The following is a 17,335-nucleotide window of genomic DNA, read 5'->3' on the forward strand; positions in this document are numbered from 1 at the left end:
GGGAGGACGAGCGTGGGGCGAGGCTTCGGCGCGTGAGGAAGTGAACAATGGAGAGGCCGGGAGCTGGGAGGAGAGGCGGGGCTGGGCGGGGAAGAGGAGAGAGGGAGGGGCAAAGGGGGGGAAGAAGAGGGAGGGGGCGTGGCCCGTCTGCCGCTTCCACTGCTGGCCAGCTCGCTTTCCAAAGTGCTCCTCGAGGTACGGTTTGGGTTTGACGTTGCAAGGGATTCTTGGAGACTAGCTACTTTTCAGACGAGGAAACTGAGGCGCCATAAGTGACTCGCTCAAGGCCATACTGGGCATGAATGCATCCTGGTCATCTCCGGAGTATCAGGCCACTGGACCCAGAGGAGCCCTCCCTCACTCAGATTAGAGTCACCTGCAAGTCATGCCATCGTGGTCCTCTTCTAGAAGGAAGGGCAAACACAACTGGGCATGAACAGAAAAGCTAAGACCACAGTGTTTGAGCGGGGAAAACCCTTATTTATGGTCTTAGGGTCATAGTTTTAGAAAGTGGAAAAAAAAAACTTAAAGTTGTCCATTTTACAGATGAGGAAACTGAGGCCCAGAGAGTCTTAATGATGTGCTGCCCAAGGTACACAGGGAATAAAGAACAGAATCAGGATTTTAATTCAAGGCAGCTGGGGCCACAGGGGATCGAGTGCCCATCCTGGAGTCAGGAAAATCTGAGTCTCAGACACTTACTAGCTGGGTGACCCTGGGCAAGTCACTTAATCCTGTTTGCCTCAGTTTCCCCATCGGTAAAATGAGCTGGAGAAGGAAATAGCAAGCTACTTCAGTATCTTTGCCAAGAAAACCCCAAATGGGGTCACAGAGTCAGACTGGACTAAACAACAACAAATTCCAATACACCACACTTCCCGAAATTGTTGGTGGAATAGTGAAATACAGGTCTGTGGAGGGAATTCTATTTTTGTAATAATCAATTTGATATGTGTAATGAATATGTTAATAGATTAGATTTTGTAGAATTGCCTTTTTCAGCTTGTGAGTCGCTCACAATGCAGCTTGAACCGGTCAATCAAACCTTGCACGCCCACTATCACCGGAGTCCTTCTGCCTGTGTACCTGAAGTGAAGCGAATCCCCGTCACAGAAGTGTGGTCCTGTGAACCACTAAATAACAGCACCCCCTCTCCCCTACCAAGGACTTGAGCAGTGTTCCTCCCACAGGACTCCAGAATTGTTGTATTGTCTTCCATTTGTGGATTTGTCCTGGGAAACCACTCTAGCCCTGGGATCGATTGTTTGTAATCCACCTTCCCCCCTCCCTCCCCACTTGTGATTTATGTACATAATCTGTCTTCACTTCAGCAAGGTAGAATTCTGATCCGGAGAATTCCCAATTTGCAAATCTGTTCCTCATAATGAAACCAATTAATTAAACAGCTGCCCGATTACTGGTGCTTTGTCTCTGGCCTGCTCTTTCATCATTCTCAGGTCAGAGAATGGCTCGGTAGAATCCTGTGAACAGGTCCCTCAACTCAAAAACGCAGTGTGCCCTTTCCACAATTCAGTTAAGGATCCCCAGCATCCAACAGGTGGGGCTCCCAACCTCAGGGTTCCTGGCCTGAGATTTGGGGCTGGGAGAAGTGGGGAGAGAATGTGGATCCTCTTGCTAAAATTACCCAGTACATGGTGAACCATTACATGAGACCATTAACCCCACCTGCTTGCCTAAGGTTAATATTGTGTAACCAAAGGATTTCTTTCCATTGTGTAACTGATTCCATTCAGATGTCATGCTAGGTTTGATTCAATAATTATTATAGGAAAAAGTCATAAGATACAGAGCCTGAAGAAACATTAACGATGATCATTTTACAGATATAAAGGAGGTATTAAAAGAGTTTTCCTACCACCCAAATGTAACTAAAACTTCCTTAATCAACAAGAAAATTATAGGTTGAATTATTCATGCTCTTGGGGCCCATCTTTAAGTCATCTAGTTGTTCCAGAGTGGGAAGTAGGTAATCAAGTCTGTGGAGGAGCTGTGCTGTGAGATCACCTGTACAAAGGTTAGAAAGAAGTGTTTTTCCTCCTCCCCTCAACAATAGTATCTATCTAGTGAAAAAAGATTGGAATCGTAAGTATCTTTTCTCTTGAAGCTGAAAGACAGAAAAGCCTCCAGATCTCACCAAGTTGGCCTAACCCTCCATGAGCAGGGTATTGAGTAATCTCTACCAACAGGAAGAGAATCTCACATAGTTGGCCTTCTAAGCCAAAGATTGCACAAGCATAGATTTACTCTCCATGAAGAAGGTGCCCCATCCAGAAAGTGGAGTTGGGCTGAACAAGTTTGAGGCTCAGCTGAGGAAGCAGAGACACACTTTTCACAGATGGATACATAGACACAGCCCCCAAGAGAGGAAACAACTTCTGGAACTTAACCCTGGGAACAGTGAAAAGAGCTCACTAGGGACCGAAGAGAGAGCTAGCACTTGATATCAAGAGTTGAGCCACACTGAGGACTGTACGAGGAGACAAAGGACTTCCCAGCCCTGCAGTTCTAGGGAACTGAAGTTCAAGCCCATTTAGCTTTTTATCAGGTTGAATAAAACCAGTCCTATATCTGACATTTTGTTAGCCTGAGCAATGGCAGGTAAGCTGTGCCCTTAGAGAGACATCAGTTATTTTGTTATGAAGTACTGAAAATGGGCCCTAATGCCTGTGCACCCATAATTATAGATATCATTTAATTGTATTAATTATATAGCAGTGGGTTATATAATTACATTCAGCTTGGGAAGTCACTGAATGAAGAGAGGCCCTAAGTTATGCATATGTGGCCTTGGGCAGGTCAGTTAACTTCTCTCTACTTCAGTTTCTTCATCTACAAAAAAAGAAGTGTAAACTCTTTCACACCTTACCTACCACCTTACAACGGGAGAAGTTCTTTAATCAACTTCGAAGAATTACAGAGCCTTGTCCATTGGAAGAAGGCTCACGAGTTCCCACAGAGATGTCGACTTTTTCTCAGCCAGGAAATCCAACAGCCCTTCTTCCTGGTAGGTCCCACTTTTCCCTGGACCTGTGAAATCCACCTGACTTATGAAAACAATAAATCCAAATCGTTCTCATACATCTCAGATCTGTGCAATATGGATCTTTGCCCCAATTCATCTCTCTCTCTCTCTCTCTCTCTCTCTCTCTCTCTCTCTCTCTCTCTCTCTCTCTCTCTCTCTCTCTCTCTCGTAATGACTCCTTTCCTTCCACATCTCCATCTGGCAACAGCTCTTAGCTTCCTTCTTCTTCAGGAGGATCTCTGGAGCTTCTGCTGTCCTCTTCCCTGAAGGGAACATTTATTCTTTCTGCTCCTTCAGGGTAACCATCTGGAACCAATTTTTCAGTGTATATGGTTTCTTGGAGGCCTTTCTCTATGGAACTAAGTCTATCTTTTGTCTGATTTCTTTCTGAGCTTCTATTGGACAATGATCTCTAGCTATGGCTGCTTTAAAAATTTCGTTATAAGGGGGATGTCCCAATGAGACTTCAGCAAAAAAAAAATAAAATAAAATAAAAAAGACCTTCAAGGTCTAAGGAAGCTAAGAGATAGAAACATTGAAGAGTAAAGGAGAAAACCTTTAGATGTAAAATAGGCATTACCCATCCTAGAAAGAGTGCAAGGCTTGAATACCTTAATTACATAAGAAGAGGATACTGAGACAGTGAATAGTGCTTCCTGAGCACAGACTAAATTCATAACTTTGTCCTTAGTCATTCTATGTAAGATTTCCAAAGAAGAATAGCAAGTAAAAAAAAAAAAGATTGAACTAAAACCAATCACCCTAAGTCACATGGTGTAGTTTACAAAAAAATAAAAGAATATTTTTCATTAGGTGAGCCAAGCCTTCTCCCATCTCCTGGAGGTGACAAATAATCTCAGACCTGATGCTATGATGGGAGTCAAAGAAGCTTTTGTGAATCCTAAGGTAAGGGTTGTTACCTTAGCTAAAAGGAGTTCTAAAGTACTCCAGCTAAAAGGGGCATGATATTCTTCCAGCTGAAGACAGTAGTGACTAAAAGTAGAAAAAGACTACACATCCAAGAGCAGGCCCAGAAGTTAACTTTGTGATGACCCTCTGAAGAAGGGACTATGAGGCCCAGAAGTTCTGGAATAGCAAATTGCCTTGGCCATGTGGGTTCCCTAGTACTCGTGATTCACTACCACTGTATTTTAAGTTCATGTCCACTCTACCACCTTTCTGGATTCTGGGTATATTTGTGGGAGAGTGTGTCCCTTGTATTGGAAAAAAAAAATGCTATATAACTACTGTTTTTTGCTATGCCATTTGAATAAATGCCTTTGCTAAACAACTAAGTGAACCTACTAGCTGATTGTAAGGGGAAGCATGCCAGTGGGGGTTTATGAGCTGGCATTTGGAATGATAACCACTCATAGGATTGTCCCTAGAATCCTGGGAGGCACCTCTGGGGTACCCAACCTGCCAGTGAACCCCAGGGAAAGTGCAAACATCTATCTGGCGTTCAAGACCCTGCATAATTTAGCTTCCTTTTCCTGCTTTATCTCATATTAACTACTTCCATGCACAGAAACAGAGGTGAGAAGGATTTTATAAACTATCTAATGTAACCCATACCTGACCAAGAATATCCTCTATAACATACCAGACAAGTGGTCATCTAGCTTTTGCTGGAAGACTTCAAGTGAAGGGGAACAAATTTCCTCCCAAAGCAACCATTCCACTTTTGGAAGTTTTCCCTTCTTTTAAAATTTGCTCCCCAAACTTATATCCAATGCTCCTACTTCTGCCCTCTTAGTGCTAGCAAAAACAAATCTAATTCCTCTTCTAGAAGACAGCTTCAAGTACTTAAAGACAGCTCTCATGTTCCTCCTCTACATTCCAGCCAAATTAGATAATTTTCTGTTCCCTGAACATGCACCATTCTCACGTGTCCATGCTTTGGCTCTGTTCCCTACATCAGGGACGGAATGGGATGTTCTCCTTCCTCTCTTTGCCTATTGAATCCCTACCCACACAGAATATCAGAGTTGTAAAGTATCTCAAAGGTTATCTTTATCACCTGTACCTGAATTTGAAGTTACATAGAACTTTTAGGGTTGTAAAGCACCATCCTCCCTTATACTAGCTAAATGTCTGAAGTAGGATTCAAAGCCAGGTCTCCTGACCCCAAGTTCAGCATTCATTTGATTATACTCTACACTCTAAGAACTCTGGGGGCTGGGACTCTGTCCTATTATGCAAACTATCTTCCCTAAGGCCTAGCACAGTGCTCAGCAGACAGTAAATGTGAGATTATTAAATGTTTACTCGTGGTGCATTCATGTGAGGAATTTACATTTATAACTAACACCTTATTGCTATGTAGTAGAAGCTCTGTAGTTCCTTTGTTTTAGAAGAGCTGAGGACACACTACAAAAGTACATTTCAATGTTTTTATGTTCTCACTGATGTACTTTCTCCAACAATGCTGATTGAGGCTGGTCCATATTTTCTGTCATATTGTCATACTTCCCTAAATCCTCCACAAATACTAGAGGTCCCTCTAGGGGACTCCTACCCCACATATGAGGTCTTCCTCTAGAACTTTTACCTTTACATGGATACTGGTGTATCACTTGAGTTGTCCATCTGTTATACCTTACTCTCAAGTACATGAAAGACCCACATCCTTTGTTGATCATACAGCTCCTGGAAGATATCTTTTGTATGTCAATTCCTGTGTGAGATCATTGTTGGAAAGATGCTGCAGCCTATTTATAACCACCATACAGCTCTCCATTGCCCTGTGGTAAGAATTTAAACCACAACTGCCATGTTAATCCAGAGTAGCAACAGGTTTGCTAAAAGTTCATCACTCTGATGAATGGAAATAAAAATGGTCCTTAGAAAACTTTTAAAATTCTACACTATGCAGTTGTAACTTTGCAAATCTCAGGAAAATTAATTAAGCTAATCCTTTAAATAAGTGTTAATGCAGTCATATTTAAAATAGGATATAGTTTTCCATCGGGGGTTTATGCCACAGTTATAAGGGCTCATTTATTAATCAAATAAAGCATTATAGAAAATACAAGAGGATTAAAAAATGATTATACCAACTGTCAAATTTGACCAAATTGATTTTCTACTAAAAAAAAGCAATTCATTAAAACTGAATATGTAGATGTGCTTGCTTACTATTTTAGGCGACAATGTGGCAATTTTGTGGGTTACCTCAAACAGCAGTTTTTGAATTTTTCTTATAATTTATTTTGCACACTTTGGGTTTCTGTTTTATAATACAATTTTGACTTTCAGATTATTTGAGGTTCACATTAATTTATGAGCATCTGAGTCCTAAATGATGATAATAACACTGAAATCTGTGGATTTATTTTAATCTCATGGAAAAGAGACATCAGTTTCAAATGTCCCCAGAACTCCTTTCCCCCTCTTCAAGTAAAGAACAAACAGATGACAGAGGGAAGAAATTAACAATGATGAAATTTAAATTTTTATTAATTTCACTTGACAAACTAGAGGCAGGGTTAATGAGTTTAGTTTGCAAATTCCATTTTATTTTATAACTTGTTTCTTTTTCCAAAGAGCACACAAATCTCTAGTACATACAGGCAGGTAAGACTGGTTATCAATTCACCAACAGACAAATTAGAAGCCTCTGGAATTAACATAGGGAAAGTCTTGCTGAGAGTGCTAGAAAATAGGAAGTATGTGCAATAATTCTTTCGAAACCAATGGTTGCAAATATCCATATTTCTAAGAAAATATAACTTTATGTAGGTGTGTCTTAAGCATGTGACACCTATATTAGACAAACTCAGACAATAAGGTAGGATGACTGTGCAAAAATAATGAACATTTTGTGGAAAAAAAAGAAAAAAAATTTTAATCAACTTAAGTGCTTTTTTTGAGTGATTAGATTTCTCCTGGATTTTATATACATGGAGGTAATTTTCCCTGTTATAATTCATCCTGAGGGGAGAGATCTAAAGAGCTGGAAAATAAAATGTAGGGTTGTCATGCAAAAAGATACTGAACCCAAGCTGTATATGCACTAACTATAAAGTGTTCTGATTCCAGCTAATTTAAGGAACAGAACAAGGAAAGGGGAGCCTTTGGTTTCAAGATGATGACTTTTTAAGGGCTTTGAACTCCTCCTTAGATTAGTCTTTATCCAGAAGGCATTGAATTTTTTTGAAAAGTGTTTAAATTTCAAGTAGTATTTCTTCTACCGAGAGTCTGATTTCACCTCTCGGTGTTCTAGGAATACTGTTTTCTTTTTCAAGCTTAACTGAAGCAACATCAGCATAGACTTCCCCTAGGTATATCCCACCAGTAGTTTATCACAATACCTTGAACAAGATGTCATTAGAGAGGAGCCCTGGAATATCTTCACAATGCTCTGTAACAAGACTGTTAAAAACAAAGGCAAGTCAATGACTCCTCCCTGAGTGCTACTATCTCTTTCAGCATCATATTTTTGCACCCGTTACTGAATAATAATCAGAGAGTTGTGGTGTATGGTGACTACCCTACGCTGCACAGAATCAATCAGATAAAAGTGAATTTGTTTACTTTTTATTCCCCTCCGAGAAACTTCATCTTTTCACATGGGCTCAATGCCATGTGCCTCCTTACTAAAATGGGAGGGGAATTGAGGCTGGAGAAGGTGGAGAAACTTGACTTGGATTTAATTAGCTTTCTCTGAAAATGAAGACATCCTACCTAACAGTGTGACTACTGACTGAAGTAAAACAAACAAGTTAAAACTTGTAATTGCGAGACATTCAAAATAGGTCACAAGTGAAATATACACGGAATTTTGGCCTGATAACCATGCTGTCACAGCAAAATACTAAAATTCATGCAACAGAGAAATTGGTGATAAACCTTTTTTCCCCCAGATTTCCTGGAAAAGATGGAGAATACACTATTTTCTTCTCCTTGCTTTCAGCAGTGAAATTTCTCTTGTTCTTCATTGACTTTTCCAATTACTATTTGCTTGACAGTCATTTCCGATGAGAAAACATATTCAATTGTGAGAAAACCAGAGGTACATGTACAATGAGGGGCATAAAGTATCTTCTCAACTCCACTTGCAGGAATAATCAAATAGCCTACACAAAACTACCTCCAATGCTAAAAATGACAGGTAGTGTGGAATGAACTGGAAGTTAGTTGTCACTGGTACACTTGTAATAAAATAAAGCTTGGTTTTTGTTATATTTTTTTTTAACCACAAGGGTGAAAGAAGAGCCTGTATAAAAGCTAGCTATCTGGGTTCTCTAGAAACGAATACCATATAGAATGTGAGACAATACAGAGGGTACTCACATTCATATTATAAAAATAGACATGGTTCTCAATGAACAGCAAAATGAGTACAAAAGAATTCTTCAAACATGAACCATTTTAAAAAGGGCATTTCTATATATAAAAACAACAAGATGTGATCTCAGAGCTGCAAAGGACAGTCTTCTGAAATGATTTGGGAATGGAACATGAGAGATGAACTGGAGACAGACAGGTCAAGAACCCAGAGCTGATGTTGGACTCTTCTGATTTGGCAGTGTACATTGGCAGTTATGGTCAGCCTGCTTTTGATAAGCATGGCTGGTTTGTTGTAGGTGGCACTTGGCTGGTGGGTGAGAAAACTAAGCTTCCCATGTGGTATCTGGGAATTTGTCCCCCCAGGCCCCCTGGACTCCCTCTCCCTTCCCCCAAGAGAACAACCTTTTCCTGTACTACTCAAGTCCAATATAGTAGAAAGGATCTGAGTGGTTCTCCCAGCCTTTCAGAATAAGTCACATGGTTTTCACTACACCCTAAGTGTCAGCCAATGATAAATAATATATCATTAAAGTAAAGTCTGGCCTTGGGCTAAGACAATACCTTGGGGGCATACCAACTCCACCAGCTCCATAGAGAAATACTGGGCCAGCAAGACTGTCCCCTGAATGCTGGAAAAAATAGACTGATGGCTGAGTAAAGTCAAGGAAAATCATAGGAAAAAGAAAGTCAAGAAGTTATAGGTAGCAGCACCTTTCCATACCCGCCTGAATGTTTAAGGAGACTTTTACTCCTTATTCCTTTCGAATGCAAAGTTCATCAGCTGGAAGAAGTAAACAGTTTCTAAATTAAACAGTTCCCCAAGGAAACTAGCAACATAGAAAACAAAATAGCCCAGGAAGCAGTTTGAAGGGCAAGCTGTAGAACCAATTCTGATAAGTTGGTCCAAGTTCTTGATACTGATTTGAGACACCATACAGCAGAGGAGGGGCAGCTCTCTCACTGTCTGATGAACTAAGCATCATCTATATCCAATCGAAAAGAATTTTTGAAGGAGGAACCTTCTTCTTTGGTACCACCTCAGGTGTACTCTTGGTTCACAAAAGTTGCAGGGAAGCAGAAAAATTGATAGGTTGCCTTGCCCTTGAGTGCAAATTCTGGGACTATAACTGCTATAACCATAGAGGCCAATTAAAATAATACTGTAACATGCAGGAGTGAAGCATCTGATTCCCAGATTTAGAACAGTAGCAGCCAAGCCCCTCACTGGAAGGGATCATCCATCCACATTAGTTAAGGCCTTCGGTTTGTTGTTGTCATCAGGATAAAACAAAACAATGCATTCCCAACACCTGGGAGTCACCACTCCAAATTAACCCATGGTCCACATCTAGACATGGAATGTTGAGGACCAGGCAGGCCGGGCCATACACGCAGGACTGGCCTCTGGTCATCTCACTTGGAAAGGCTTCTCTTTTGGCAGCATGACTAGAAACCTCTCCATGTGTTCTGGGTTGAGTCCTCATTCCTGAGTGAAGTAGCCAGAGAGTGACCAGGTTCCATAAGCCCCAGTCTGGGAGTCAGCGTCAGTTCTCTCCATGATCTTCTTCAACCCAGGCCACAATTTTCCCTTCCCATCCAGGAATAACATCATCATCATGAAAGACCTAGAGAATGGAAGTGAGAAATAATGAGGAAGGCTGGGGGTCCTGCCAAGATGAATTTGTCAATATGAGAGAGGCTGTGGAAGAAAATTTTGAGTTTAAAGTCACATAGCACTCAACTTCTATATTCCTTATTACACTGACTTGCTGTATACCTTTGGATAAAAAACAAAACAAAACAAAAAACCCCAGGCCAAAAAAACACTGCTCTTTCTTTTTTTTAAGGCAATGTGTGGAATTAAGTTTTTATTCATAGGACACTGAAGGACAGAAAATTCCACATAGAAGTAAGAACCCTATTGAGGACAGAAGTTTCATATAGTATGTACACAGTTCAAATTGTTCAAGTATGTTTTAGTGCCACCTTAAAAGTCATATTAAAAAAAGATCTTAATGGAGAAACACTAAGACAAAATTATACTAAGAGCAAGGCAAATAAGATGATGCTTTGACTGTAAAATCTAAAAGTTACAGGTCTCAGGTGTGCCATCTTGAATCTGAAAGGCACAGCCATCAAAGGTAGATTCTGGTACAATGTTTTGACCTTCCTCTGTGCAAAATTACTTTTCAATTAAGCTTGAGGAAGACTTATAACGCCAGCTCATTTTCATGGGACCAGACTGCTTCAATTCTATTTAGTCCTCCATATTCTTCAATTTTGATATACAGCTTTTCAGTTTCACTTAGTTTTTCGTCTTACTGACAACATAATTCCTGCCCTTTCCTCCCTCACAGGAGACTATTAGGATTAATAACGTATTGTTCTGAAAGTGCAGCCATAAAAGCATAAAGTAAAAGAAAGAGGTGAAGATTAAAGGTCTGGTTATGTAATGAAATAAGGAAAGAAGGCCGACCATAACAAGTTTCTTGGAACTAGCCTTTTTTTTCATCACAAACTCTGTTAAGAGAAGAGATAAAAAGAAGATAAATTCAGAACCACCATGGTAGAAAATCTTTGTCTTTGGAAACTATAGTTTCAATTTTTTTTTCCAACCTGAAACCCTGCTGTGGATTCTTGCAATGCACCCATGACCTAGAATTTGCTTCCAGGAAAGCAACAGTACTACAGTTTCATCTTTGCGGGTTGAAGAGAGAGAGTGCTATTCTAAAAGGGACGACAAACTGTGGTGCTCCTGAAGGACCTAGGAAGAACTATTCTCTCTGATCTCCCTTAAATGTTCTTCAAGTGCACTATTTGAGAAATACTACACCATTCACATAAGATACCCATTACTCCCAAAGCATGAGGTTCAGGCTCAAGACCAAGTCTGTTTGCTTATTTTGAAAAACGAAGGATGATATATGGCTTTTACTTGGGCTTGGCTGTTCACATACATAGGAGCCTGATATACAGGCTTAGCTAAGTTAATTACTAAGTCAATGTGATTAAGTTCTTGCACTAGAGAAAGTTAACAATTCCTTGACCTATCCCATCTGGGGATACCAAATCATGGTCCAAGTAGGCTCTGAGAAATTTCCTCGACCAGAAGCTGAGCTTTGGTCAAATGAAAACTTCAGTGAACTCAAGTACTAGCGGCGAAGGACAAAAGGGGCTGGAAGGAAGGCCTCATCTCTTGATTACGGATGACATTATATAGAAACTTCTGTACCTCCTCTTTGACAGTGCCAAACTCGGGATCCAAGGCTTTGAAGTGGTATCGGTGATTCCCTTCCCGGTCAATAGCTGCTTTAAAATCCTTCAGAGTCACCTCCCCCAACCTGCAACACAGGAGTTAAAGAGAATACTAAAATAACCTGTTACTCAATAGAGTGGAAAGGGAGGATGTCAACTTTAAACAAAAGCTGCTGCCAAGGCCAGTACAGGCAAGAGTAGCATGGTCTTAATGGCTCACTGGCCCTGGTAACCCAGACGATTAGAAAGCAGTGGACACTGGGAAACCGGTGGAGTGAGAAGAATGAGATCCATACTATACATGCTATGAGCTCAGAATTGTAAATGGGTTTGTTTGCCTCACTGGCAGTCAAATGAGTGTCCAATGTTTTTTTTCTCTGGGAATGATACTCAGAGGCCTCTAGAATTTAACTCAGTGAGTGACCTCAGGAAGCAAGCCCAAAATGGCCTTCTCTGCCAACACAATCCTAATTCCCTGGGCTAGTAGCAAGGAAAATTTGCAGCTAACATAGCTCCGAAAGAACTTTCTGGACAAAAACAAATTCTACAGCTTTTCTTGGTAGATGGTATAAGGTTTTTTGTTTTGTTTTGTTTTGTTTTCTAACAATCTGTATTTACTCTGTAGAGACAGTATGGTGTAGGGGATAGACTACTGGGCTTATTAATCAGGACACCTTGGGTTCAGTCCTGACTCTGACACTTGGCATGTCACTTAAGCTCTGTGTGCTTCAAAGACTTATGTACTAAGTTAGGGACAAGTTTTCACCTGCACCAGTGGAAGAGTGTTTTTCCATGCTGATAAAACCATGCCTAAAGAGGAATGAAATAACTGGGATGCTAGGAAGGTTTGGAAATAAATGCTTAAGGCTGACTAGTAGCAGCTACTAGAACAATGGCAAAGAAGGGTAAGCAAATCCCCTGCAGCTCCAGGCTGCAATCTGCACTTTGGCACTGGAGCTCCACTAAACCCACTTAGAACTTGCTCTTCCAATCTTAGGGCATGTTGATGGAGCTGTGAGGGTTGGTAGTGTCATAGTACAAGAGAAGCACCTATTTGGGGCCAACGGACAAAACGGACCCCAGGAAGTCGGTCCTGTGGCTTCTGTGGACGCTGTTACCTATATTACACATATGAACTCTCACCCGGCAATCAGTCAGGTTATTTAGTGTCTGCTATGCCCCAGGCACTGTGCTATGCTCTGGAGATACAAATGGAGGCAAAAATCAACCAACCAAACAAACCCAGTCCCTGCTCTCAAGGAACTCAGTCTAATGGAGGAAACAGCAGGCAAACAACTATGTGCGGACAAGCTATAGATAGGATAGACTGGAGATAATCAGCAGAGGGAAGCACTGGCATTGGGGGATCAAGAAAGACTTCTCATAGAAGGAGGGATTTTCGCTGGGACTTGAAGGAGGCCAGGAGGAGAAGATGAGGAGGGAGAGAATTTCAGGCAAGGAACACAACTAGTGAAAATGCCCAGAGAACAGGAAGATCAGTGTCACTGTGTTTTAGGCTATGTGGTGGTGGTGATGAGAGGCTGAGAGGTGGGATAAGGCATAAGAAGGCTCAAAAAGCAGGAAGGGGTCAGGCTATCAAGGGCTTTGAACATCAAGCAGAGAATTTTATATTTGATCCTGAAGGTGATAGGGAGTCAGTGGAATTTGTTGAATGGCAGTGGGATAGAGAGGCAGGTCAAGGCATTCAGACCTGTGTTTTAAGAAGATCACTTAGATAGCTGAGCATAGGATGGATTGGAGTAGGGAGAGACTCCAGGCAGGGAGACCAACCAGAGCGTTATCATTAAATAGTCCAGGCATGAGATGATGAGGACCTGCACCAGGCAATGGCAGTGTCAGAGGAGAGAAGCAGGTAAGGTTAGTTCTCTGTCCATTACTCACCTTGTTGCCAAATGCTCCCTTACAAAATGTTTCAACCCTATCCAAGTCACCAACCTCATCCCCAGCTCAGGTCAATCCTGAAGAGAGTGGTACTTAACCTACTCCTGATAGAATCATAGCGCTGAAAGGACTCTTAGCAGCCATCTAACACAGACTCCTCATCTTATAGGGGGAGGAATGGAGTTCCAGTGAGAGTAACTTCCTTCCCCATGGCCACCCCACTGGAGATGGCAAAGCCAGGCTGAGGACGCGCCAATCTAGCACTCCTTGCACAACACCATGTGGCCTCTCAGTTGTCTCAGTAATCATGTGGTCAATTCTAACATTATCATCATTCAATGTGGATTTTTGAAATAGCAACAACAACACAAAGAGCAAACAGGAACCATTTAAAATTACCCATCAAATCTGTGTATTTGAGCACAAATGAAGAAAGCCGGGGTTAGGCGACACTGACCCCACCTCTCTGCGTCGCCTGTGCTAGTCTAACAACCCACTCAAACCAGTCGTGACCCGCGGTTCTCAAGTAATTCCCAAGTTACCAGATGGGTTGAGTGGTTGTTATGGAAACGCCTGGCTCTGTTTTCCTCTGCTTTCTTATAAGGATGCAGTACCTCCCATATCTCACCTCTTTGGTATGTTGACCATGAAGGGAGTAAGAGAACGGTCAGTAAAATAAAGCACTTTAGTGCAAGCATTGTTGTTGATGGTTGGAGAACTCTGTGAATGAGGCAACTCTGCAAAAAGAGAGATGATCATGTGGTTAGGACACCGGCTTTACCCTTGCACTGACCCCACCTTTGTCATCCGCATGTCCAGGCATCTGCCAGGTCATGGCACATAGCTCCCTATACACCATACACATAGAGAGTGATCCACAGGAACCCAATAGTGGGGCCATGAGGAGAAAAGATGCCTCAGACACGGACTCTGCCCCCAAGAGCCCCAAATCCATTCAGAGCAGTGCTGCCGGGGGTCAAGGTTTTTGATAAGAAACAAACACAGTCAAGTTCCAAATGAAAGCAGAGGTATACGAGAGGAGGTGCATACAGATTCTCAAAGAGGAGACTGGCAGTAAAATATGATTTTGTTATCCTTGTGTGATTCAGGAGAGGATACTCATTGGGGCAATAAAGACTTGTGGGAACCCTGGTCCTTAAAAGACAGGAAGGAGCTCCCATCTGAAAGATATAAGACCTACCCTCCCCCAAGCTGTAGGAGTTCTGGAGCATACGCATTTGAGCTCCCCGTCTTTATTTGTCCGAAGATTGTGAATAGTAGCTACCTATAACCTAGCTATAACTTTCATAGAAAGGTCACTCTGAAACCACTGAAAAACTGTTATCCCAGGAACCCAAAATTAGTCACAGAAATTTCTGTTAGAGCTGAAAATTCTCCTGAAGTTTTTACAGAACACTTTCCTCTTAAGTTACTCTGGACATTTAATCCAGAACAAATGGGGTAATTGTTTTGAGAAGGAAGTAGGTCAGATGGACCACAGGGAGAAATAGGGTCAGGAGATAGAGGGCAGGCCAGGGTGTTTCATATGGAGATCAAAGAATCACGGAATTTCAGAGTGAAAGGAGTCTAATCAATATCCCAAACACACCTAACAATACATCCTTGGTTTGAAGTACAGAGAGGGAGAAACTACTACCTCCCACGGCCTGTCTAGTCCACTTTGGAAATGTGCCATTCTCTTTCTGCATAGTCATCACCTTAAATTAGCTGGCAGTTGATACTCAAAAAAGCTAATTGCTAAAACTGCCTGCGATGATACTCCTTTGTGAAATATTAATTATAAGCATGAAAGTACTATCAGCAACTCTTCACTATTGTGACTGAAAGACCATTTGTAGTTTTAATAGAGAACTCAGTTTACAGGATTTAGGAAGTTGGAAATATTTTAAAGTATATATTACACATGCATATCTGTATTCTCTATACAAATGTGTATATGTGCTTGTACATATACATTATACATGTACATAACAAGATACAGATATTTTGCTCAGTCTCTCTCTCTCATTCCCTTCATCCTTTTGCTTAGTCTTCTAAAGGTGACAAAATTTCCAAAGACTTAGTCCAGCCTACATCATCAAATCTTTACTAAACTGGGGAAAGTGCCAAAGATAAGACAAATGGAACAATCAGTCCAAGGAAGGCTGAAACAAAGATTTAGAAACAAAAAGACAAAATCAATTTAGGCCTTAAAATTTCTATGTCTGTTTACAAAACCGTATGTTTGTTATTCCGTAAACCACTGTGACCAGGAATCAGACTGAAATTTTATGAAGACAATTATTCTTCAGGGGAATAAATGGAGATGCTTGGGGCCAAAGATTTGGAGAAATACTAACTAATAGGCTTGTAGGTCTGTTTGGTGTAATTCATTATCAATGTTTTCTATTTGTTTTGTAGAAAATGTATTTATTTAAACTTCTAATTCTTTTGAAAACCTTGCATTTTGAATTTTGATGACTCAATTATTAATGGATCTGTTAGTATAAATTTTATATGAATCAAATTTATCATTTTAGGTTGTAACATTCTATATTTTTATTGCTATTGAGGTTCAATAAATGCTTGACTTTTTTGGAGTCCTGGGCCCCTTTGACAGTCTGCAGAAGCCTAATACTACAGTATTGAAAGAAATGCTAAATTTGAGTTATCGAGTTTAGTGAAAAATAAAGATGTAATTTTTTCCCCAACCAAATTTTATAGAGCCCCTGAAATTTATTATCCACGCACATATAAGGGTTAAGCACTTCTGGTCTAGAAGCAACTAGATAAAGTATCTAGCAGGTGTGAAAACCGGGAAGCACAACAGAAAAGAAATGGAAAACATCAAACAATGATCTGGGTATGCTTTCAGAAATCTCTAAAAGAACAAAGGAAAAAATGCAATAAATAACCAAGGACAAAGCAGTTTACTGCCACTGACAGGAGAAACAAGTATTTCAGAATCCTTGCCACTAGATGGTGCAAGCATTCTGTAGCTTTAAATGATCTTCATGGCCAAAACTAACCCAAAGGATAAAGAATTTTCTCATAGAACTTAACTTACTTTTTAGCTGCTCAGTCCAGGATAATTTGCATGTCTGAGGTTTTGATTTCTTTATAAATTGGGAATTTGCATATTTCAAAAAGGCATTTTAAATTTTTGTGAGCCATTTCCTTCTTGGATAAGCTTACTGGCCTTGGATTTTCCCTTAAGATCTACATATGATTAAGTTCCACCCTTTCAATAAGAGCTAAGTACCTACAAGTAAATAATGTGGAACCTGGGTATCCAGAATCTCCAAACTGACAAAAATTATAGATTATGTACCCAGGCTATTAGCAGAAATGAAAAGCTTAAACTTGGTTTAATTTGCCAGAAGTCCCTGTTAGGGGTTAGTGGAAAACAAACAATTAGGACTGGTGGGTACTCACTTGAATTAGGGGGCCAGGACTCCCGGTATTCACTACCTCTTGGTGATTTGCCCCTAACCTGAGGATCCAAAGCAAGAGAACCAATATCAGTATAGTCCAATTTCCAATTAACATATGAGAGACTCATAAGGAAATTCATATAATAAAAATGTACTTAAAATACCCACACCTTGCCCTCTTACCAGCCACCACATCTCTACTTAAAGAACCAAAAAAATTAACTGTTAAGCATGTTTGCAGTGAACTATGCAAGCCATCTGTGCTAAGAGTAATTCCTTGGGGTCAAGAAGACTAAGTCTCTAAAAGACCCACACTGCAACCAAAAGGAATGGTAGCATCAATTCCAGGCCTAAACAGTCATTCATTATAAAACAAAAACAGGCACAACAGGAAAGAAAGTGGAACAAA

At 40.7% G+C, this 17,335-nt stretch overlaps 1 protein-coding gene across 2 annotated transcripts in view; it reads right to left on the bottom strand.

Moving 5' to 3' along the window:
* Nucleotides 1-6,539: 6,539 nt before the first annotated feature.
* DIXDC1 (DIX domain containing 1) overlaps nt 6,540-17,335 on the bottom strand; it is a 34,601-nt gene continuing 23,805 nt past the window's right edge. For both annotated transcript variants that reach the window (XM_036743272.1, XM_036743273.1), the window contains exons 13-16: nt 16,928-16,985; nt 14,121-14,229; nt 11,568-11,676; nt 6,540-9,960 (exon numbers count right to left, since the gene is read on the bottom strand). In XM_036743272.1, coding sequence (XP_036599167.1) covers nt 9,880-9,960; nt 11,568-11,676; nt 14,121-14,229; nt 16,928-16,985 — 357 coding nt within the window. In that variant the 3' untranslated portion in view covers nt 6,540-9,879. The remainder of the gene's footprint in view (nt 9,961-11,567; nt 11,677-14,120; nt 14,230-16,927; nt 16,986-17,335) is intronic.

The sequence above is a fragment of the Trichosurus vulpecula genome, chromosome 2 (assembly GCF_011100635.1).
Source record: "Trichosurus vulpecula isolate mTriVul1 chromosome 2, mTriVul1.pri, whole genome shotgun sequence".
Taxonomy (NCBI): Eukaryota; Metazoa; Chordata; class Mammalia; order Diprotodontia; family Phalangeridae; genus Trichosurus; species Trichosurus vulpecula.